Source organism: Larus michahellis, chromosome 2, assembly GCF_964199755.1.
Source record: "Larus michahellis chromosome 2, bLarMic1.1, whole genome shotgun sequence".
Classification (NCBI taxonomy): Eukaryota; Metazoa; Chordata; class Aves; order Charadriiformes; family Laridae; genus Larus; species Larus michahellis.
In genome coordinates, this window is record NC_133897.1 from 78,799,564 (window position 1) to 78,823,608 (window position 24,045).

A 24,045-nucleotide genomic window follows, 5' to 3' on the forward strand; every position below is an offset into this window, starting at 1 on the left:
CGAGCCCAGCTCCCTCTGCCCCCGCCCCGTCCCTTCCCTTTTCGCAGGGGTGTCCCCCCAATACAAAGTAAAAAAAAAAAAAAGCGAGAGGTGCACTCGGAGAAGGTGTATATTCTGTGTGTCTCCCCCCCAGCCCCCGTGTATCTCGCCCTTTGCTCATTTCCAGGCATAAAGCTAAAAAGATGGGAATAATCGGTGGGTGGAAGATCCTAAACCAACAGGAAATGTATGGGCTCGACGACCTCTGGATAACCCGGGCACCTTGGCACGAAAAGTGCAAAAATATTTACTCACCTTGAAGTTTCTATTTTTTTTTAAAAGCTTATTTATTTATTTATTTATTTTGTTTTTTATTTCTTAAGTCATCTTTTAAGATGGTTCAAGCTCCCGTCTGAGGTCTAATTATAGTAAGCAGGAAAAGGATGGAAGGGGAATGGGTTGATTTGGGGGGGGGGGCGGTGTGTGCAAAATCCAAAACACACTAAACCCCCAGATCGAGAAGGCGCTGGACAAAAAGGCTTTCTGTGACTCACGCACACTCTGAAATGAAGATCTGAAAAACGCTTACAAGCCCCCCTCTGACTGGTTTGAAAGCGATTCCAGCAATTAGGAATTAATTCGGCATGGTCAAAAGGCGATTTCACTGCAAGTTATATCAAGTTATCCAAACTTTTACAGAGTTCAAGTGGTGGAAATGGGCCGCTGGGGTGGAGGTAAGGCTGCAGGAAAGAAAAACAAGGAGTGTTCAGGAAAGGCAGAAGAGGGGAAGCCATGGAGCAAGGGCCGGAGGGATGGCGAGCCCACGTTTGCGCCAGAGGTTTGCTGCTGTTGTTGCTGGAGGAGAGGGGAGGTTTGGGGGGCGGAGGGCAGGGGACACTTGTTTTCAAATGGGAGAAAGTACTAAAAATGTGCTGGAGGGCCTAGGTAATAGAAAGATGAGTTTTAATTAAAAACGGAAATCAGCGGGCTTGCTGGCTCATCGGTAGCGCAGGTACAGTATCGGGGGTGTGTGCGACCCCTCCCCAGTTAATGTCAGGAGCCAGAGTTAGCCCAGGCAGGGTTGACCCTGGGATGACGTGTGGGGCGAGAGGTACCGTGAGGGTGTGGAGGGTGGAGGGGGGGATAAAACCGGGCTTTCACATACAGGCAGGCCAGCAATAAAACCACCACGGGGAGGGGCGGCCACCCACCCCGGCGGCTCATGGCAGTGCTGGCCGTGGGGCGCACCCCTGGCATGAGTCCTGTGACGCTCGCTGGGCCCAGCCAGGGCTCAGGCGTTGGGGTTGTTCCTCATAAGCTCCACGTCGGCGTCCACCATCTCCCTCACCAGCTCCTGCGAGGAGGGAGAGAGGCAGATGAGGGCCCCGGCACAGGGGATGAATGGGCAGCATGTCAGGAGCACCCCACAGCGTGATGAGCCCCCCTTAACCCCCCGCATCAGGACAAGGAGGGGACAGGGCTTTGCTGGGCTTTTCTCACAGCATCCCTGGCCCCAGCCCCAGCGTGTGTGTCGGTGTGCTGCTGTGCACCGGGGCTGCCCATCGCTGCCATGGTGGCTGCTGTCTTCAAAGCAAGAACCCAGGCAGGGTCACCGAAAATGGGATTTCTCCGTGTGCCTGAGTCACCCCACACAGGGGTCCCCCCTTCCCTTTCCCGCCCCGTGGATTTCTTTTAGAGGACACGAACACCCGGCAGGTACAAAGCATGCCAGAAAGGCCACTCACATCAAACGTGACTCTCGGTTTCCAGTTCAGCTTTTGTCTGGCTTTGGTACAGTCCCCTTGCAGAAAATCCTGCGGAAAAGAAGAGAGAGGTGATGCGAGAAGTGTCCACCTTCCCCACTTCGATGGCTCCCTGTTGCTCGTGCTTCCCCATGAGCTGAGCATGGCTTGGGCCACTGCTGGGACTCTTCTGAGGACAAAATATTTCTTTTTAAGATGCAATTTTAGTGGGAGCTCATATGCCTATAAATCACCAGGAGGCAGCATCCTTTCACCAGGCTATTTCAGACTGAAAGAGTTATTCTTTGTTTTTGTGTGTGCGCGGGGTTTGAACTCCAGCCTTATGGCTGTATAATGCTGAACATTTTAAAAGAAGTCATCATATGTCTTAGTCATGCTATTGAATGAGCTGTTTCAAATTCTTTTTTCCCTCATTTGTTTAAATAATGTAAATCACAGAGCAAACATGGCAACTAGTCTCTTTCAAATAAAAACGTGATCACAGACAGATGATGCTGAAAGACTGTTATGAATATGGGTAACCATATGCAACAGTAGTAAACATCCAGCTTTTGAACACCTACATCTTTTTTATAGAGTATTTTGAGCATCTGCATGCAAAGAAAAGTCTAAACACCTCATAAATGAAAAGAAATTATCTTGAAACCATTACAGAAACCAAGACTTTGGTCATATTCGCCTTACTGTTCAAGTATTGTTAAAAGTGCTACCACACCAAAACAATCCCACAACTAGTCATCAAAAATAACATAACAAAATTAAACAAAGAAAAAAGCTCCATTGACTGCATTTCTAAGTGAATGAAAGAAGTGACTGAATATTCGTTTAAAATGCAAATACTGTGTTCAAATAGTTACCTTTCCCCAATTGTATGTGTTGATTTAATAAAATATATCATCTCTCCTCACAAGCTTCCTTTCTCTGTAGCAGTAAATACTACAATTATATCTGTCCGGGTTTAAAGAAAACCAACTCAACCCAACTTTATTACAGAACAAGAAGGCTAAGGCTGAATTCTGCTCTTGCATTTGACTTTATGGTGGTAACACAGCAGGCTTTCCTGAAAAATGCCTGGACTGCCTTTCTCCTCCCTCTTCCACTCTCTGGCCAGCGGTGGAGCCAACGAGCATTTTCTGGCCGTAGATTTTTTAACTGTACTGCCGCACACTACATTTTTCAGATGCTATCTTTTGTGCATGTGTGGTTCAGGTCATGCTAACTTCCAAAATCACCTCATCCTGTGCAGTAAAACGTAGGAAATTCTTCTTCATAATTGTGCTCCAGAAAGCTAGACAGCTCGCTTCCAGGAGCAGAGGAAATCCACCAAAGGAAATATCGCACCGAAGAAAGGGATGTGGAACAAACACGTCTGCCGAGGCTATTCCAGGCAGCAGCGTTTTTACTAGTTCAGTCTTTAGGCTAAAAACATTTCAGCCTGCCTTCAGAAAAGAGTAAACAGATGGATCAGAACAAAATGATATGAAAATAATAAAAAAAAAAAGGCTGTGATTTCCTTAAATTAGACTAAATGATTTCCTACTGCGGCCCTATAATGGGTTTTTAGAAACTGCAGCAGACATTTGAGGCCAAGTCATGCAAAACCGCGTCAGCTCGAGGGATCCCCTGGAGGGTCGTGTGAATATGGATTGCAAAATCTGGTTTGAAATGGGAAAGACTCCCACTAGCTTTGATAAAATTTGGATCAGACCCTAATGTGCTCATGGAGGTATGCCTTTTATCTGGAGTTTGGTTTAATTTACACTATATATGTGTGTATATATGTGCCTGGAAACAAGGACATCCTTCTTATAAATAATAATTTAGGTGGAAAAACAATTGCCTTTTATTCAGTCCTAATTCAAGCCATTAACTAGAAGTGAAGTGTTTTAATACCATCTAGTTTTAAGTCATAAAAGCCATACCATAAAACTTAGGGTTTCATTTTCATAAATGCCGTGTAAGTAATAATTTTACATCTACAATCTTTATATTGAAACATCCTTTCAAACCGAGCCTATCTAGGATACCGGCTTCCCATTTTTATTATTTTTTTTTAAAAAAAGGACCAGGAAGAACAGAATGAATTGCCATTGCCTGCTGTATGTAGCTGCATTCTGCTTTTGAACAGCTTGGGAGCAGTCTTTTAACTTTCTTGGACAAATGCTTTTTGTTAAAACAGTTTATCTAAAAAAATACTTTACCTAATTCCAGCCCTTCATTCAAAAACATAAACACTCAGCTGCTGAATAGGCCAAAATAGGGTTGGGGGGATGGTGCAAATCAGTAAAGTGAAGTTACTTGCAGTGCTGGATTATACATAGAGATAACACAAACAACTAGTATATCAAATCAATTTAAATAATTTAAAAAAAAAAAAGAGTATTTTTCCTTTAAAAGTTCACATGCTTTAACAATGATGCAGTAAAGGTATTATGGCATAATCCGTGAGCAAAGGAAAAAAAAAAGAGAGAAAAAAGAAGATTTAATATATATGATAATACGAATTCCCCAGCTGACTTAGGTTAAAAGATTTTTAATGGCTCTCCTGAAGAAGCTTGTGTACTTTTGAGAAACACTACTTCATAGTTAGATTTACTTGAAAATAGCATTACGGATCAAATGTCTCCTAGACACTTTTTAAAATGTTCTCTTATAGAAGTTACTAGGTATAGAGATCAAATGAAACCGTAATATTACCACCACATTACATCTAAATTCAAGGTTTGATTGCATTCTTCTTAGTCAAAGTTTCAACACTGAATGGAAATGATGACTGGAACAAAGCTATTCCTGATTAAAGGATTGTATTGCAGTCACGTTTCCTGTATTTTTCTACAAGTAGCTCATAATATGAAAACAATAAGGTAATTACAATAAAATAAGAATATTAAAAAAAAGCTCCTCATGGAACGGAATGACTGCTTGTTTATATTATTCAAGTCTTTCACTGAAACCAGAGATGCATCTGTCAGGCTTCCAAAAGGGAAAAAAAAAAAAAAAAAAAAAAAGGCACAAAAAACCCCACAACCGAAAAACCTCTGGCATGCTGGTCATTAAAATGTATTGATTCTTCAGTGTCAGGGCTTCACTTTCTGGAGGTACAACCAGATCAGAAAGCAAAGAAGAGGTGAAGTTCCACAGGAGAAAACCTGGAATTTTTTTTTTTTGGGGGGGGTGGAGTGGGGTGGGGTGGGATGGGAGAGTGTTCTCGAAAAACAGCAGCTGCTGCAAGTAAATTGCCCAGTATCCCTATTCCTGATGGAAAGGCACCTGATGAAATGACACAAGTTTACGTTTTGTATTCCTGCAGGATAACTTTTTCTGCGGCGTGGCGCTTTACCTACTGACAGGAAAACAAAGCCCTTTGACTCCGTGAAAACCCTGAGGATTTAGATACCGAGCTGAGAGTTTGCAAACCTGAAAACACCGATTAAGGCTTTCTGTTGTTTTTACAGTACTCGGATCATGAACATAAAATTAAGTCTTTGGTTTTACTTATACATTTTGGGAGGAACAAGCCCTTATTTTCCATGCAAATGTAGTTAACATAAGTGCACAGTAATGACGAGTTTTAACTGCAAGTTAAAGAGTTAGAAATAACATCCAGGTAAATATTTAAAGGGCAGGAAGATGGAAAAGACAACAGTCAAATTCTCTGTTGCCACTTAATATGAGAGTAAACTCTCCTACGGCTTTATAAGCACCTCAATGTAATAAGACTGGCTCTCAGAGGAAAGAATGGGTTTATCCGATGTGAGTTTTTCTGTTTTAGCTTTTCTGTAAATGAGGCTGTGGAACTGCGTAGAAAATATCCCGGTATTACTAAATCTGATTTTATAATAATTAATTTTTATTGTCCAAAACCATACATGCAAATACATACAGAAAACAGAGAGAAATTTGCTATGCGATGTAGTAAGGCATTTTTAAATTTGGTTTTAAAACCATGAGACAAAAATGTAAAGTATTTTAATGTAAATATCACATTTCCCAAGCTCTTGTTCTGAGTGTCATCACGACTCCTATTTTGACTCGCGCAGTGATTGATCTGGTTTCACTGTGCAATGTATCACTGTCTCATTCAATTAACTTTAACTGAAAATTTAAAGCCTCGAGACAATGTGAGAAAAAGGAGATAGCATGGCCTGAAAGAAGGCCAAGGCTTCCTTTATTCCGACAACTCAGCTGATTCCCTTTAGAATGTGCCTTCGCTGAAGCCAGCACCGAGCGCCAGCTTTTGCTCTCTCTTACACCAGAATAAAACTGAGACCGAGTCCTCAGCAAAACACCTGCGATGGAATCGTGCCCAGCTCCGCTCGCTGCAGCAGGGACAAGGCTTTACCTCTAAAAATAAACAGGCTCGATCTAAGCACACAACAGTTTTACTGCATCTGAAAGGCGGCCAGGGTTACGTTCACAATCAGCACGGCTGCCTGGAAGATGATTTGCTACATCAGAGCTCCCCTAAGTAAAGAGCACAGCCCCAGCTCGGCGCAGGCTCTGGCTTGCGTGTTTAGTCTTGCACTCTTTTGTCGGGAAGGATTTCAAGAGTGTAGGGGCCAAAGTTTCCTGCAAACCCTGCTTGTGTTTTATTTGCCTTATTTCCTTCTTAAAACAGTCGCCTTTCAGCTTTAACTCGTCCCATTAAAAGCAAAATTAATAAGCATAGCTACTTAATTAGACAACATTAGCTTGCCGTTTTGCATTTTCACCATTATATCTCAGTGATGTATACATCAAAGTTTATCTTATGAATCATTCTCCCCTTTTGTGCACTTTTTGGAGCATTTTTCGTAGCAATTTTTAATGAGGGTTCACATAGCACATCTCAGTAGTAACGTCAGCCCCATGATGTATCTGGGCATCTGCTGCAGCTCACTGCTGGAAGAACAGCCCTGTTAAAGTGTTTGTTGCAAAGAATGAGGAGACTGCATGCGTTGCCCACCAGGCAGCTCTTCTACCATCACCCTTATCCCTCCGTTCCCTGGTGTTCTTGCCACCAGGCCCGGGGACGTTGTGTCTTAACCCAGATGCAACACTGGCGAGCAGCTTCTGGGACTTCAGCCGAGCTATTCCCTGTCCAACTCCGTTAAGAAAAGTAGCAGGATCTCACTGAATTCAGAGCTGTAGAGCCTGTAAACGTGCACCTTGCTGGTGCAAAATTCAATGCACGGTTCAGCTAAGCTCAGATCAAACCCCAGAAGGAGTCACAGTAATAAGCGCTGAGTCTGCCGTACGTCGCTCTGTAAGTGCTTTACGGAGATCCACGAGGCAGAGAGCGCTGGCTCGATTTCTTTGCAGAGGGTAGTGTTTGTTATAATAGCTATAGTAACAGGGGGAAAAAAAAGCACAGTTATAAAGCAAGAGACTCCTATCTCCACAGAAAATATGAGGAGACTGAAGATAAAACATGTCAATGAGCAAAGCCCAAGCCTAACAGGAACACAGTAAACATCTTCAGGAATTTAAGAAGAGCCGTAATGTGTCGCTCAGTTTTCATTTTTTCTTTTCCACTGTTCTTAGAAAAGCAAAGTTGTGGAGCAGTTAGGGTACCAAGGGAATAGAAGAATGCCAGTGAATTTGGTTCCTGATCTAAATTTGTTTTAATGCAGCATGAACAGACTGCTTTCCACTCTTGGGTCAGCAGTCTTTTGCAGAAAGACAGTATTGTTTGCAAAGAACCACAGGAAAAGGCAAAAGGCAAAAGCAACCAATAGGCTGAAACTCACATATAACAAAATGCCATTTAAAATAAGAGGCATAATGTTTTTTCCCCCTAGCGTGTTTTCCTGTGCAAATCCCCTCCTTATTCAGAAAGCTCCACTTTTACTAAAACCGTGTCGAGGGGGGGAAGGGGAGGGGGAAGAACGACTTGAGGAAAGGGCTGATTCTGCGTGGGGCTGAGCCCCGGCACTTCTGACAGACCTCGGCAGGCTGCGAGTGCCGGGCATCTTTAGGGTAAGGTCTTATCTCGGGACTCCGCTGTATGCCAGCAACAAGGTGTCAACACAAGCCGGACGGTCAATAAAAACCTGAGCACAGCCTTCGCTTTTCCGCCAGGAACCAGGGGCGTTAGAACAGCGGCTTTATCTTATCGGTTTGATAATCTTTAATTTGACCAGCTTCCAAAGGGTTAAGGCAAATGAACTCGGTGCAGCAATAAACATTAGGGCGATAATAACAGTAATGGAGCTCCTCTCCCTCCTCCTCCTCCTCTTCCCCTCCCTCCCCTGCGCCTTTTCCACTTCGCTGCTGCCTATCAGCCCAAACCAAAGCCGAAGCCAGACCTCTCTCTTTCAATGACAGGGGGTGATAAGAGACGCAGAAGAAAACAGCAAGCTGTCTGGTCTGCTCAGGAAGTCGGGGTCGGGTGGTATTGTCCATCAGCGGGGGCCACGCGGCGGCCGGAGGCCGGGAACAATGCTCCGCTCCGGGGAAAGGGGCTCCCTCAGCCCCGGCCCTTGGCAGCCCCACCGGCACTGCAGATAAAGCGGCGAAGCAGGGGGAGCCGGCCCCGGGTGCCTCGGGAGCCTCGTTGCCCGAGCCTAATCGCAGTGCCCCAGTGAATGGAGGAGAGGCCACGGCCCGCACGCATCCCCCGGAGACCCACGTGCAGACCTCGTCCACGGTGCAAGCACTGGCGGAGCTGCAGGCACAGGAGCCCCCTCGCAGGGCTGAGCACTGCTCAGATCTATTAGCTTGCCACGCCAAGCCTGAGAAAACATCTTGGCCAGTGCTGTCCCTCGAGCCAGATAAAATTCCTCCCGAATTACAGCCCGATATCCCTGAAGCCAGTGCTGAATTTCCCTTGCTTTGGATCTGGAGCTGAGCTGTCTCGGTCAGGAGCCGTCCCGCACGGGAATCAGCGTAGCTCTGCGCCAGGGCATCCCGCCGCGAGTTGGGCCATGGGTGCTTTTCGGGATCCCAAGCGTGAGGTGGGCTGAAGGGTGTCCGCATCCCCTTTGCCAGCAGGGAAAGCCCCGCTGCTGCCAACGGCAAAATTGCTGCAGCTGGCTGCGGTGCGACGGGTGCTTCCCTCCCTCTTGCTTTGCCCCGAGGCCCAGCTCTGCTCTCTTGAGAAGATCTGGAAGGTGTTCCCCAGCTTGGACGAGAGTGTAATTGTAACCTCAGCTCACAGCTCTGCAAAACACTGAAGCAGCTTCTGAATAGAATGATAGAATCATAGAATAGTTTGGGTTGGAAAAGACCTTTAAAGGTCATCTAGTCCAACCCCTCTGCAGTAAGCAGGGACATCTTCCACTAGATCAGGTTGCTCAGAGCCCTGTCCAACCTGACCTTGAATGTTTCCAGGGATGGGGCATCTACCACCTCTCTGGAAAACCTGTTCCAGTGATTCACCACCCTCATTGTGAAAAGTTTCTTCCTTATATCTAGTCTAAATCTTCCCTCTTTTAGTTTAAAGCCATTACCCCTTGTCCTATCACAACAGGCCCTGCTAAAAAGTTTGTCCCCATCTTTCCTGTAGGCCCCCTTTAAGCACTGAAAGGCTGCGAGATTGTTTCTAGTTTACGGGAATGCCTCTGCTGAAAAAGCAGGGAACTTCTGGAGGAGAGGAAGAAGATCAAACCCATTTAATTTGCCATGTACAGACCATAATTATGATAGTTCAGGTATTAGAGCTGGACACATAAACACTTTCTTTCTGCTATGGCATACCCAGTCATCCCAACGCACACATCACAGCTAAAAACCTTTAGCATGTTTGCTAAAATGCAAACTAATACTTAAATGCTATGTGTTATTACGAACCAAACTAAGCTTTTCCAACTCTTCTAACAAAATAGAATTGCTCTTTGCGAATGCTGGGTAAAGGTGGTACCACTCCCATTGGCCGTCACTGCCCTGTAGCCTGGCTGCCGATAGGAAACGACGTGCGAGCTTCAGGCATGCTTCAAGCTAACCTGTGCATAAAAGAGGTGTTTGAACAACCTGGATTTTGCATGACATGGGTTAGAAGCGTTTGTACATTTTCTCTTTGCAGCAGAGGTTTTGGGAAGGTTGCATACGAGCAGGTTTCTTCAGGCTCCCGGGCCAGAAGGTAGAGCGAGCGGCCGTGTGTCACCTTCACATCACTAAAAACCAAGGCTCTGTGGGGGACGAATCTCTTTCACATGGGTGGAGATCAGCTGCAGTATAGGAAAAGAACAAGTTCCTTCTTTTTCCGCTCCAAGTCCTGCTTTTGTTCACTATTAAATGTGTTTGCTTCTTGCTTCATTGTGGCCTGTTTGCTACTCTGACAACAATTTTGGGTGGGGGAGAGTAAGATAATCATGTCTTCAGTGGACATGGTTTGATTGCCACACACAGTATGTATTATTTAGGCAAGGGCATGGTACCTTTTAAAATTATTAAATGCGATTCGCACAATTTTTTTAATCCACTCCGATTATTTTTTCTCATCGCTCCCTACTCTTCAAATTTTCTGCAAACACCAGGAAAACACTCTTTGAAGCTGTTTGATTTCAGAGAGGTTAATTGTGTAGTAACGGCTACATTTCTTCCTGGAAAATGGAACATGGGCCCTTAGGGTTCGCTGCGTTCACTGATTGACATGTCAAGGTGAATAGGAAAACTGATAACCCCAGAAATCCATGCTGGAAGGCTACTTAGTTTCTTCTCTTCTTCCACTAAAAAAATACTTAATTTATAACAACTTATATTGGAAAAGTTCATAGGTTTAGTTATCATTGCCAGTCAAATACCAAATGATAAGCAACAAAACAATAAACATTAGGACAGTGATCTTGTATTCTACCTATAGATATTTATCTATCTATCTTTACAGCATTAAGCAGCAATTTAATGAATGAAGATCTATGATTAGCAGGATATTGCTACTCCATAGGATGAATTCTTTATCTTGTACAGGATGCATTGCTTGTGGTGATTTTACTACCCCTATGGATATTCACCCCTCTGAAAAAATCAAGGCGTTTGTTATGTTAACATCAAAATGATACTAATTGTTGGTTTTTTTTTTTTTTTGGAAGGGTGTGCTGTTGTATTTGCTCTGATAAAAAAAACACTCAAAATGTCATTTTTCATCTAAGGAGCATGTCATTGGAAAATTCTAACCCACCTGTAAGAGCAATTGCTGCCTTTGCCGTGTGTGCAGTGGTCATCTCACTACACTGAAGGCTTGCCTGTGACTCAGGTTGGGCAGAAGAGGTGACACTGCCTCCCTTACCTGTTACGTTACATTACCTCTCTCCCCCTGAAGCTTGTGCTAAGATTGGGGTGGGGAAGGACAGAGAAGGGATGGATACTTCTCTCTTCCTGCCTTCCTTCCTGCTATGGATTAACTAGTACAAAAGGGTTAGCATGGAGGATGGTTAGTCATTTCTCATTGTTCGAAAAACAGTTGTAAAATACTCCCTCCCTGCAGTACAGGGGACGAAGCAGCGAGCTGCCACTTCTCTGGACAAAGCAGTTAGGTACTGCCTTTTACTGCTGACTGGTTTTTTTTTTAGAAGCAGCATCCCTCTACATGGTCATAAACCTGACCTAATTTATGAGATGCATCACCTTCGCCCCCACCCCTCACTGCATTCCAGTTTCTCACTAAAGCCCCCATCTGATTTGAAAACCCTTTTCAAGACACAATAAATGGAAAGAATTTAAGCTGTGAAAGGCTTAAAAGGGAGCTCATGAGCTGAGGCTTTGTTACCCAAGGAAAAAAAAATAAATCCATTTCAAACACAGTATATGGAGGGGACTCAGGACAGGATACCATGGGTCTCCTGTCTGCAAAAGTGAAGCTATCCTGGCCCGAACACCTCTAGTTACAGAGCAAGCAATGGTCCGCAGAAGGGTTAAAGTAAAACAAGGTAGGATAATTTCTGATTGTGAGTACGTCCCAAATGTATTCTCCAGCACGCTTGATAGAGAAGGAAGTCCAAGCAGTGGCCTTTCACATGACATCATAAAAGCCTAATTTATCACCAGCCACCAAACATCTAGAAAATCATAACATCCTTTCAGGAAAACCACGTGCAAAATAATCAGATTTACTTTGATGAAAGCTTTAGTGCTTGAGTCCAAGTAGGACACTACAAAGAATAACCCTTTGCAGGTACTGGCATACAACAAAGCAGGTCACGTTTAATGCTTCAAACTCATGCTTTATCCATTAAAAGGCTTATGCATTTCCTGCCCATAAACAAATGTATTTCTGTTCTGCATGTGAGTTCAACCAAGACTGCCAAGATGAAACACTGGTCACTGGTAAGTCCATGCAAAGTAGCCAGCTGAATGTTTCCTTTAGCGATGAAAAGCATGCTATTGCTGCAAATCACAGAATCGTAGAATCATAGAATGTGTTGGGTTGGAAGGGACCTTTAAAGGTCATCTAGTCCAACCCCCCTGCAGTAAGCAGGGACATCCTCAACTAGATCAGGTTGCTCAGAGTATCATCAAGCCTGGCCTTGAATGTCTCCAGAGATGGGGCCTCCACCACAAATAAAGTCATTGTGCTCCCCCCAGTCCCTTGCAACTATGTTAGGGATGTGGGCTTGCCACAGCATCTCACAGCTTTTGAAAGGATAAAGCCCTCCCAAGCACAGTCAGCATCATGCTTATGCTGAACCAAGGGCTGCATTCCACCTGACAACCACCAAAACACTTTGCAAAAGACACTCCCCTCCTGTCTATCCAAGGCTCTCACTGTTCTGGCTTTTCTGCATCATCATTTTTTGATGGCCACTGTAACCTGACTGCCTTGATGGAAAAATACCGCTCAGCAAGCAGTATATCTCCGTAAAATCAATTGGTTTCACGCTTGCAAATGAAATCAAACAAGTCCGCTTTCTGTGTTGATTAGGTAGACAAAACAGATTGCAAAGCAATTCATGAATGGCTACAAATATCAGCTACATGGTGTTCAAGATTTTTTTTGTCTGTGATGTAAGTTGGTTGGCATATATTTAAAGACACACAGATTCCAATAGCCATTCATTTCACTGATCCTGCTGCTGAATAATCTGACCCTTAGGCTCCTGCTGGTCAATGGCCACAGGTTCTTCTGGTCTGACTGGAAAAATAACTGGATTTTCCACACCATTCTTGGTAGTTTGTTGTTGCATGTTCTCTGATCTTGGTTAATAAAAATAACTTCCTATTACATTTCCTGCACAGGAAAGCCTGGAAAACAAAAATCACAGTTTTTCCTATTCTATCTTTCACTTTCTCTCAGAGCAGACATCTGACCCACCACAAAATCTTCCAAGAAAACAATAAAATTAATACAGCTATTTTATTTTGAAGATCAGTATTTTGTTCTGTTCCGTCCTTCCCTTTCCTTGGTATTTAATTTCTCTCACTTTCCTTGTTGTTTAAATCTTTCCCATGATTTGGCTAATTTAGTTTCCTGTGAAATATTATTTATCTCTTTTTATTGTAAGACATTTTTCTTTCCTAATTTGATGTCTCTCCCAATCTCTCTCTCTCACTCAAGCTCCTCCCATTTCTCTTTTGAGCATCATTCTCCTGTTCCTCACAAACATCCTCTTAAACCTGGCCTTACTTCCCCATCTCTCCTTCACCCTTAAAATATGCCACCTCACACTGAGATTTTGTTTTCCTCTCCTTTCTGCTATAATGATCTTCTCCCTTGAACATTTTCTCATTTTTTTCCCCCCAGGTACTCTTTATGTATCCTCACAGACCTGTTGCTTTTTCTTTTCCAGTGGTACTACATCACATACCAGTGTCAGCTTTCTCTTCATTCAGGTTCTGGATTTTGTGTACAATATTGCAGGGTTTGGGAGACAATTTATATTACCACTAACACAGCAGAGGTTTGCTGACAGGGCTGAAGTATGTTGAAATAAGTTTTAAAAAAGCAAAAGGACCTCCTAAAGCTTACAGTGCCAGTTTCAGTAGGGGTAAAAAGCAGATTCATTTACTGCTATTACTGTTCACAGTAGCTGCCTATAAAATTCCACAGATTTGGCAGTGCGTTCGCCATATATACTTTAAAAGCATGCATAATATACTCTGTTTCTTTCCAAAGCATCACCAAATGCAAATACCACTTCTTGAAATCTGTCCTCTCAATGACCTTCTTCTCTTAAACAGTTTCAATTAAACGAGAAAGGAATTTTTGATCTGTTACCAAAAAAATTCTTCCTTATTTCACCCTGCAGCAGTCAAATATGAAAAAGCATTACAGAAGGAAAACAGTTCGCATTGTCTAATGGTCCTGCCCTTCTTACCAAACCTACTTCAGTTCCACAAAGCAAACTACTCAGACACACAGAGTGTAGGCATGGGCTCAGAATAATCCAGTGCTTTCACCTGTATAATGTTTAAAATGCGAGATGCCTCATCCATCACTTGACTCCTTTACAAGGAAAGTGTCTCTTGAGACCATTGACACAGGAATTGTCTACTGCCAGGTTTCGATATGAAAGAAAGAGCTGTTTCTCAGAGAAGCAATCCTATTTTTCGTTCACGTTTTGGCAGGGCAGAGACGCCAGTTAAGGGTCCCATCATACATTGCACAAACACGGAAATGGCAGCCCTTTCTCGGAAAATCTGTCAAAGTCAAATATCACCTCCTGGAATATTCTGTTAGAATTCATCTACGACTCGCATCTCTTTTCCAGTGCAGGTCACCAGTAAACCTTATGGCTGGGTTTACTTTGTTTGATGTAATTGGAATACGTACGGACACATAAAGCCATAAATGACAGAATTGTCATGTATCTACAGAGAATCTAAAAAAAAACAGCTGAAGAAATCTAGATAAACTTCTTGGCAGCTTCATTCCACTTGTAACCTGAGCAAGACTTCAACTAGATGTAATACCATTTAGACAAAATAGAACTGCTTCACAGCAGCACTACAATGACTATGAAGGACCACCAGAGAAGAAAGGTACAGATTTTATATAATTAAGCAATAGTAATGACATTATAATAGCAAGAAAGCACTGTCATCCCCATTTTACAAAGCTGAGAGGCAGGATGATTTAGGGACTTCACCAACACCTTGGCGGGAGGAGCAAGAAGAGAACCCAGGCTGTATCCCACCACTTCCCTCTGATATATGGCTTACTACAGATAAAACAGCTGCAGCGTTCACCTCACAGTGCATCTGGCATAATTTGCCCTGAATAAGTCCTTGCCCTTGATTTGTAGCAAGCAGCCCCCCAGCAGCAAACTGCTCCAAGGATGAGTGGACATACGGCACCTTGATGCAGCAGGTGGCTTATTTAACCACGTATTTCTTGTTTGTCTGAAGTTTCACTTCTATTTCTGCCCCTGGATTTCCTTTTGTATCTTCTTTCACATAAAAATCAAATACTCACCCTAGTAATGTTAAGAAATTATCATCGTTTGCTCAACTTTTCCTCTCCAGGCCCCTATTATTGACTTTGGAGTAGCAGAACTCATGAGTTTATTGGTTTGCTTTCTGTCTCTCAAAGATTTTCTCTACATATAAAAGGTCAGAGCAAAAACGTAACATGTCAAAAAGTTGAGATTTGTATAATCACAGGATTCCAGAAATTTCTGCTTTATGAAAACAAACAAACAAGCAGGATAATATGGTATTAATTACAGGACTGCAAAGGTTGGCAACAAAGAACAAAAAAATTTATTTCACTTCACTGCCGTTCAGGCAGGGATTCACTTTGTCATTTGCAAGGAAGGACCCTGAAGTGCACTGATGCTGCAGCCCACAGAGGAATGCTTTCCCTTTTCCCTGATTCCATTTTCTCTCCCAAAGACATCAGACTTCAGCAAAACTTTTTAGAAGTGCATCATCCCATGCATTTGTTTGTTTGTTTTTAAAGAAATATAAAAGCATTCAAACTTATCACAAAAGCTGGTCAACACTTTATAAACTTTTGCCACGGTATACACAAATTATATAATTAAATCCCCACTTACTCTTAGAAAAGTATCAGAAAAGATGTCACGTTCTGATAATGTACTACTTACTACCAGTTGAACAGTGCTACTCACAACATCTCACTGCAGTAGCACACAACTGACGCATTAAAAAAAACCCCAAACCTTTAGTAACCAGAAAAAGCCAAACCAAAATGATACTGCAGCTTCTAAATGAGCTTCACAGTACGCTAGCACACGGTATACGGCAAAACTGCTAATTTCTGTGGTCTTGAGGTCTGATTTGAAAATATAAAGACTGAAATTGTTCACTGACATTAAAAAAAATAAAATCATATCAACCTAGATGGGCTGTCTGGCAGTTTAAACTAAAAAGACCCAAATAAACCAATTGTATCTTTCAAAAATAAACCAGTATATATTTTAACAGCACATACTGCAGTAAAGTCCCATGAAGTTACTATTCCGTACAGGCAGCGAACTGAGAGAGCTCTGACTTCTCATAGCACCTTTTGGCATCGTTTATATTTAAATAATAACAGTCAGGAACATTTTCATTCAACATGAAAAAGAAGTTCAGATCTAATCAAGAGACAGCACTGTCTCCTGACACTGCCTGCTCTATGCTTGCTTGAGCACGTAGGCAGCAGCTGGCGCTTCCACGGCTTGATCATTACTGTTGCTCTTCAAATTATGCCTGTCACACAGGTTAGGAAAACATGAGTAATTAAACATAAACAGCGTCATAAAATAATAGTAAGAAAAAAATTAATAATCATCCAAAAGAGCGTTTGGGGCGCCTCCCTAAAGCACCTTGGATTTCTGCCCCTTCTGCTCAGACAGTTTTCCTCTGCGTACTTTTTAATTATTTCCTTCATGAGTCCTTTAAGGCAAAGAAGTTTGTAGAGGCGGGAAAAAAAACACATATTAGATCTGATGAGACCAGTGATATGCAAAAAAGCGAAGTGCCGATTAAGTATTCTCTGAACTACTGCAGCCTGATTTTGAATTGCTTATGGCAAAGACTTAACGCCTCACGACGACACAGCTAGTTCAGGATGCGTGTACTTTAAATGCAAAATTTCAGAAGCTGCTCATTCCGTATTTGAACCATCCGCTACGGCTGGTCACTGGGTGCAGTATCTCTCTTCTGGCCCATATGCATATGCTAAGCCATATGCAGGTCAATGCAGAAATTCCGCAGTCCTGCAGCCCCAGCACTACATGTGGATGTACGCCTCCTTTTGCTCGAATAGGCAACAACAAAACTCATTCCTACCTCATTTCTCTTGCAAAAACAGCGTAAAACAACACAACAATAAAGACTGAGACTTTGGACCATGTTATTAACCGTCCTAAGCAGCTTGTTGCAGCCTATTTTTGTGCACGTGGTTACTGGAACTGAGCATGCAATTCTGGTAATTGCATACAAAAATGGCCAGCTACATGAGTAACGGGACATTTACCATCTGCAATTATTATTGTGCAGGAACTGTGTGAAATGTGTGATCCTTCATGTTAGCAGACATGCAAATATTAGGTAAAAAGAGCATTGTTTTCAGCTACTTTACATTCAGACTAGTTATTCATGTATCTAACCAAAAGGTGCAACCAATTCAATTTACTCCTACTTGGTCCGTGTTTTGCATGGGTATGAATTAGACAAAGTACAACGTAGGGAAGACTTGTGCCTGTCTACATAAGAACTAAAATAAGTGCAGTGACATACATAATGTTTAACACATTCAAATCCACACATAAAAAGCACATTTAGAGATGGTTCTTGTTCTCATTGGGTAATTTTTGCTCAGATGTGTGCCGTAAGTTATGTATTTTCATATAAACTTCAGCACCTCTCTGAAATAAAGCTCTTCTTCCCACAAATCTAAGTGTTTCACTTTCTATATTCAAGATCAGAATTGTTTAGCTTACCACATCAGAGGTGCTAACTAGTGTACTGAAAATACGCCAGGAATTCAATACTCTTGCTCAAGCTATCTAACAGAGTAGTTTGGCAGGGAATTCCCATTTTTGGGGAGGAGGGACTCGCACCTTCTCATGCGAACACCCACTGAAATCAACAGGAGCCTGGCCAAGCAGTGACCGAGTGGGCTAAATACAGCCAAGCTTTGTAATGGTCACCATCACTGCTGGTGGCATCCCACCAGCCTCAACTCACAAATTTGACAGTAGGAAGAAATGAACTGTCTGCATCTGTCATTATTCCTGCTCTTTATATATCTCCTTGATTTAGTCTGCTTTCCACTAGCTTGATGTAAAGACCACTAAACTCAACAGCAGATTCTCTCTTTGACTCTAGGGTTTAGTTTAAGCTCTTTTTTACTCTGCATCAACAGATAACACAGGATGTGTACCCAGCTTAGTTCCTCCTTGGACCAAGTGTCCTCGTACATTCTTAACATCTCCAATTCATGATTCTTTTTATCTTCCTTTTGATGTTTTTCTACTACACTTTTTTCCTTTTTCACCATTACCTTCCTCCCCATCTCCTTAAAGGCTCCATCCCTTGACTTCCTATTCCCCAGCTCAGTTCAATCCCCGTCTTCTTCTTCCTTAAGGCTTTTCTGCCTTTCACATGTATAAATATATATACTTCAATCTTTGGTCACATCCCTGGAGAGGGTGTTCAGTTAAGTTGGCTCCCCCCGCTAATCAGCTTTCCAGGAGTGTTTGCTTGCCAGGACTGGGGCAAATTATACTCAGATTCATTAATTAAGATATAACAAACTCCATTTACTATTTACTGATGTGCCATATTTGGCAAAAAAAAAAAAAAAAAAAAAGAAAAAAGAGAAGGTATACGAAACCAGGAGACTCTCTGGCTGGTTTATGGACCCAAAGTCTTTCTGGGTAGGTCACAAATCTCCAAGATATCCCTCACATTAAGTTTTGCACTTGGATTTCTAATTTAGCTGAAAGATGTGTAAAAACACATGCAGTCAGACAGCTCCTTGGCTATACATCTAAAGAAGCTCAAAGCATAAGTTATTACTTCCAAAGTCAATTGTAACTTATGCTCACTAAATTGGCTCCAGATCCACCCTTTTCAGACAGTAGTATAGGAATAATTTATTCTTTTGGTGAAAAGCACCCATTTTAGCTAAACCACACCCCCAGCTGGGAGTCTCACCAGCAGAAGTGCCAAAGGCAGGGGGATTCAGAGGCGCACAGGGCTATTGGAGGCCAGCGGAACAGGGGTGAATAAAGCACAGCATGTAATAGTGTCTGTCAGCACGCTGAAACGTATAACCTCTCCCTAACACAGGGGGTCCGCAACACAAATCCGAGAGGAAAATTTGTTCCTGTGGTTCAATCATCACGTTAGACGAAGAGGTTTCCTCACAATTTATACCAGAGGTCTTACGCATAGTGGTGAAACCATTGCAGCTTTCTGGGGACCTAATGTTTTGATCTATGCCCTCAGTGTGTATCTTGTTTTCTCCCATCAAGAAAACGCTGTCCGTAAATATGGCACGAGGGGTTTGAAAGCTGTGATTTTAGACACCTAACCCAGATGCCAAGTTAAGAGCCTAAGTAGTGCAGAGATACAAAATCTACTTAAACTAGGAGATTTTCTCTCGCTAATTACACTGGAAACCTGAGCTAAATGACTCGCATGAATTTAGCCCCTTCCGATGGCAGCAGTGACTTGAAGCAATTTGCTCCACCAGAGAGTTAACGTCCCCACGAGAGACTGCTTCACTAGGGAGCTGCAGAAACACTGCCCTATATACCTTGCAAAGGCTTTTCTTTCCCCAGGTGAACTCCTGCATCACCAGCTATCCAACAGGAACCTCCTTATTTGAGATCTTTAATAGCAGCAGCTGCTGAAGGAAAGGGAACTGCAGAAGCACGCTTGTTGCCAAACTGTGCATTTAAATGGAAGGAGGAGAACCAGATGGGGAAATCACTCTTCAGTGTTTACTAGCACAATCAGCACCTGAGGCAGCACTTATTCAGGTGCTGAAATTACAGAGGTAAGTTTTATGATGAGAAATCTGTTCCTCATATGACAGCTATATTTCTCATCATGGATCATAAAAAGCAGATGATCCATCAGATAACTACTTGATTGTAATGTGCATCACAATAAAACCGTCAACTTTCTGTTTTGTTTTATGACCCTGGTTACATCTGGAATGCTTTCAAGAAGGATGCTGATGTTCGCTTTGGGTACAAACTGACTCAGGGTACTTCTGGATTGCTACTTATGCTGTAGTAGATAATAAGGATAATGAGAAATGATAGCAGAATTACCTCCAATTTTGCTACCAGGAAGACTGCTATATTACCACCAATATAACTTTATTGAATATTTTTCTTGGACTGGACCATAAAGAGGATTCTTAATTGTCTAACACCTTTCTCTTCCTTTACAGTCAAACAAACTATGCCTTTCAGTCTTCTATTTCCTCTTACATTACAAATCTTTTCCACAACTACTAATTCAATAATAGTAATGAGACTACTAAAACAGGTATTTGTACTAACTCACATAGTGCCATAATTCTATCATAATAACAGTAATTTCTTATCTTCACATAGTATTTGTTGTCAGGTCATTTCTAATTGTTGTCCTCTTAGAGGTAGACAAAAAGGTGAAACTACTTTGCCAAGGTTGCAGAGCAAGCCTCAAGTAAAATTCCTGATTTACCTAAGAGTATGTAGTGGAAATGTGAGCTTTGCTGTAATTCAACGCCCCAAAGAGACACATTACCAAAAGCAATTTTTAAAAAGACTTAAAGATCTGCTCTTGAAGATTGTTGTGATCTCAGCAGAGCACTAAAATTGGAAAAAAGTTGTCCTTACTGATGTGCAGTCTGCCTCTTTGCTTGGCAAGGTCACAACCCCATTAAACTAAACAAAACAAAACAAACTAACCCTCTGCTCTTGCACAACTCTGCCAGGAGGGCTTGCAAGTTCTCTGGACAATTGAGGTTGCTCTTAAATTGTGGGGTTGATCCATCACATGTCGAAATCAACAACACTGAACCATAGCTCAATATTCAAATCAGTTCTGCATGGAGGAACAGCATTTCTGTAACCCGCCAGGACATTGAGTCACTTCATTCTTGACCTTAACCAAATGGGGTAAAGCAACATATACTTCAGATTGCCCTGCAAAAGCTCAGCCGTGCTTGGTATTAGTGAACAGTTTCATTCATTCCAAGTACCAGACTTCAGCCATTTTTTTTTCTGACTGCATGATAAAATTCAGATGTTTTAGAAAGATCCTTCTTCCCTACGTGTGCCCACCCAAGCAGCAGCAGCAGGGTTTCTGCTAAAACCTGACAATGAATTTTGCCTTTGGAGAAAGACCAAGCATGGAAAACTTCAGTGTAAACAACAATTGTTTCAGAAAATTATGAGTGCACCAGCCTGGGGTAGGGGAGTTGTAAAGGAATATCTTTTGCCAGCTCAAATTCAACAGACTTTATCAATCTCCCGCCTTCTTAGTGCACCATGAGTACAGACATTTAAAGTCTCTCATCATACAGTCCAGGCCTCCTCCACTGCACTTATGGTGGTCTGACCAGCCCTTCACCTCAGATCTCACCTTTCGTCCAAGTGGCAGCAGAGTACTGTTTAACCTGGATCCATAATCTTATTTCTGCCCCAACTGATGGGGATTCCAGGCTGTCCCCCCATGACTGAACTCATACACCCTGGACTGAGCACCAAACTCCCACTGTGTCTGGCTCAGTTACACAAATGCTTTTTTCTTTTGCAATAGTTCCAGTAGGGATACAGCCAGCTCCTAAGGGGGCTTTAAGCGGCAGACATCAGTCCCCAAAGGCAACTGTGCCTATGTGTCTGCTAAATCACCAAGCTACTCGTGCTGAGTAGCTAGAAACAGAAATGACTGAGCCCATCTTTTTCCTTGGTATCTTACCCTACAGATATTGGGGAACAGCATGGAGGAAGAGAAACAAAGATTAAACGATGGAGAAGAGTGCCGTGCTCTGGATCCGTAGGGACAAAATGGGCAGGAATAGGGACTGCACTTACAAAAGAAATGGGATGTCTCTCTATTGCGAGGTAGGTGTTCTCACTGAAGGTTCTAGAGATGCTTATGTGTCATTAAGATGGTGAAAGGACCTTTAACACCTGCCTGGTTGTGCACAAACAATGCCCCATCAAGACGTAGATCATGCTACTTATTGGATGGAAACAAACACACTGGAGGGAAGAAGTAGGGCTTGAATTGCAGAATGGAAAAGAGACAGCAAGCAATATGTCTTCCTTCCCCCTTTTTTGGTTACAATTACAGTATTTAAACTCAGGGGTGTAACTAGAAACTGGGAGTTTAAAAAAAGCAATGAATATCTTACCTGTATCCACAGAAAGCAAGCAAGATGCATGCAAGTGTTGCTACTGCATTTCTACAATCTTTCATGTTATCTAATAGGACTATTATTTCATCCTGCAGATGAGGCATTGCTATTTTAAGTTAAAAAGTATGTCTAATTAAATATTCATGTTTCATTGTAAAGTTAACCTCTGCAAAACATGCCTATATTTACAAAATCAAGAAATACATTGGAAGCACGTGCTTTTAGATGCTTCTGTTACTGCAAGCACCAGCTATCAGAAAGAAGAAAAAATTATCCACCTTTCTTTTTCTTCAATAGTTATTAATTTTTGTATTCCAGTAGTTCTCTACAGTATGTAAAGAGGTGACTTCACATGTAGGAAGACGGAAGCTCCTGTATTTTATAAGCAGAAATTCCTTTTGACAGGGAATCAAACTGGGATTTAATGGTTGTTCTAAAATGCTTTTAAGGAGCTAGCCTTCATTTATCTGCTTATGTCATTAGTTGTTGATACAATAAAAGTTTGGGTACTCTCTGATGAACCCCAAGCAAATTGAAATAAATTTATATATTTTTTTTTTCAATCAGGCTATTACCTGATATTACTCACAGCTGGGGAGGGGTCCTGCACTTTTCTCTTAGTACGACATTCAAAATCTCTCATGATAGTTAACTCCAATAACAAGACATACATTTCGGTGTCATGAGATTCTGCACCGGGGTTTACTACTACGCTTTCTCCTTGAAGGTCCTTTTCCCACCCCTGCGGCAATATCTCTCTGCCAAACCAGTCCAATGTTCTCCTCACATTTCAATTGAGGCTAACTGGATCCATCTGCCGCATGACTCAGGGGTTGCTCTGAACCTTAGAGAAAAGTCCATTCCTATGCCAGATCTTAGAGATTTCAGCCCTGCTTTAAGAGAATGCTGTTTTCTGTTAAAATTTTATATAACGGAAGTTTAAATTTTAGCACAGATGTTGGCACAGCAGTGAAGAGCTGAGTAAGACACTCGATGCATCTCTGTGAAGCAGCCTCAAGTCAAAGGTAACAAACATATGGTTGATACTCTGCCTCATAGCTTGCTTGCTCTTATTCCTGATGCTGAAAGGTCAGTCCACGTTTTTACAACTCACTACGCTTTTATTAAGGCCTGGGACCTGACAGCATGCTTCGGCTATCACAGAGATTGCTGCTGTCCTTGTGCATTATGATGGGGAGTGTTTACAAATGCCTGCGGAGATGGGAAATACTTATGCCAAGTAAGTGTTTGAAATGGGCACTAACGTGAGGAGGAGTTTCTACTTATCATTGCTGACAGCCAAAAAGAAGGCAGCATTTAATAAGTAGGACCCGTGAGTGGGTGAGTGTGTGTGGGGGGAGCAACGCTCAAACAAATTGGAGCATATGATTACTTTTTCACTGGCAACTGAAGAATCGCAGTATCATTTTGACATAGCTTGGCCACTGACATATTTTTAACTGAGGCATAAACACATAATATCATATTACTTCAACTGCTATTATAACATTGCATACGAGTAACTCCTGCTGATTTAACAGTGCTTGGAAAAAATAATATAGCATTTGTCTCCAGGGAATAAAATTCTGGAAGATCCTGGCAATTAGTTGAATGAAGCAACAGAAGCAACAAAAATACTAAAAGTGCTAAATAACTAATGGGAACCAAACTTGAGCAGCTTCCCCTATGCCAAGAACCATAGAGACATAATCTTGATTTTTGGCAGTTCTGCCTTTAACAGAACTCCTAGTGGTTTATATTGCTCTAAGAATTAGTATCTGTTTCCATGAGTTCAGTCTTGTTCTTCCTAAAATGCAGTCTGAAGCAGTAATGAATAAATCGTACATTTTGGGGGCTACTACTGAATAATTTACTAAAAATGTGGAGGCATTTGGTACGTCCGTGGGTGAAGAATTTTCAAGTCACCATCAAGTGCTGAACTGTTCCGCTCAGCACTAGAGATCTTCCATACTCTTCAAAAAGCTGAAGTGCCATGACAAAGCATGATGGACCTCTCCAAATATTTAAGCAACAGAGAACAATGGTGTGAGACAATACTGCAAGACAGTGTTG

General features: G+C 42.3%; 1 protein-coding gene across 1 annotated transcript in view; it reads right to left on the reverse strand.

The window, feature by feature from the left end:
• Positions 1 to 359: 359 nt before the first annotated feature.
• Positions 360 to 24,045, reverse strand: part of GMDS (GDP-mannose 4,6-dehydratase) — a 427,638-nt gene continuing 403,952 nt past the window's right edge. The window contains exons 10-11 of the mRNA XM_074576072.1: positions 1,725 to 1,793; positions 360 to 1,333 (exon numbers count right to left, since the gene is read on the reverse strand). Coding sequence (XP_074432173.1) covers positions 1,271 to 1,333; positions 1,725 to 1,793 — 132 coding nt within the window. The 3' untranslated portion in view covers positions 360 to 1,270. The remainder of the gene's footprint in view (positions 1,334 to 1,724; positions 1,794 to 24,045) is intronic.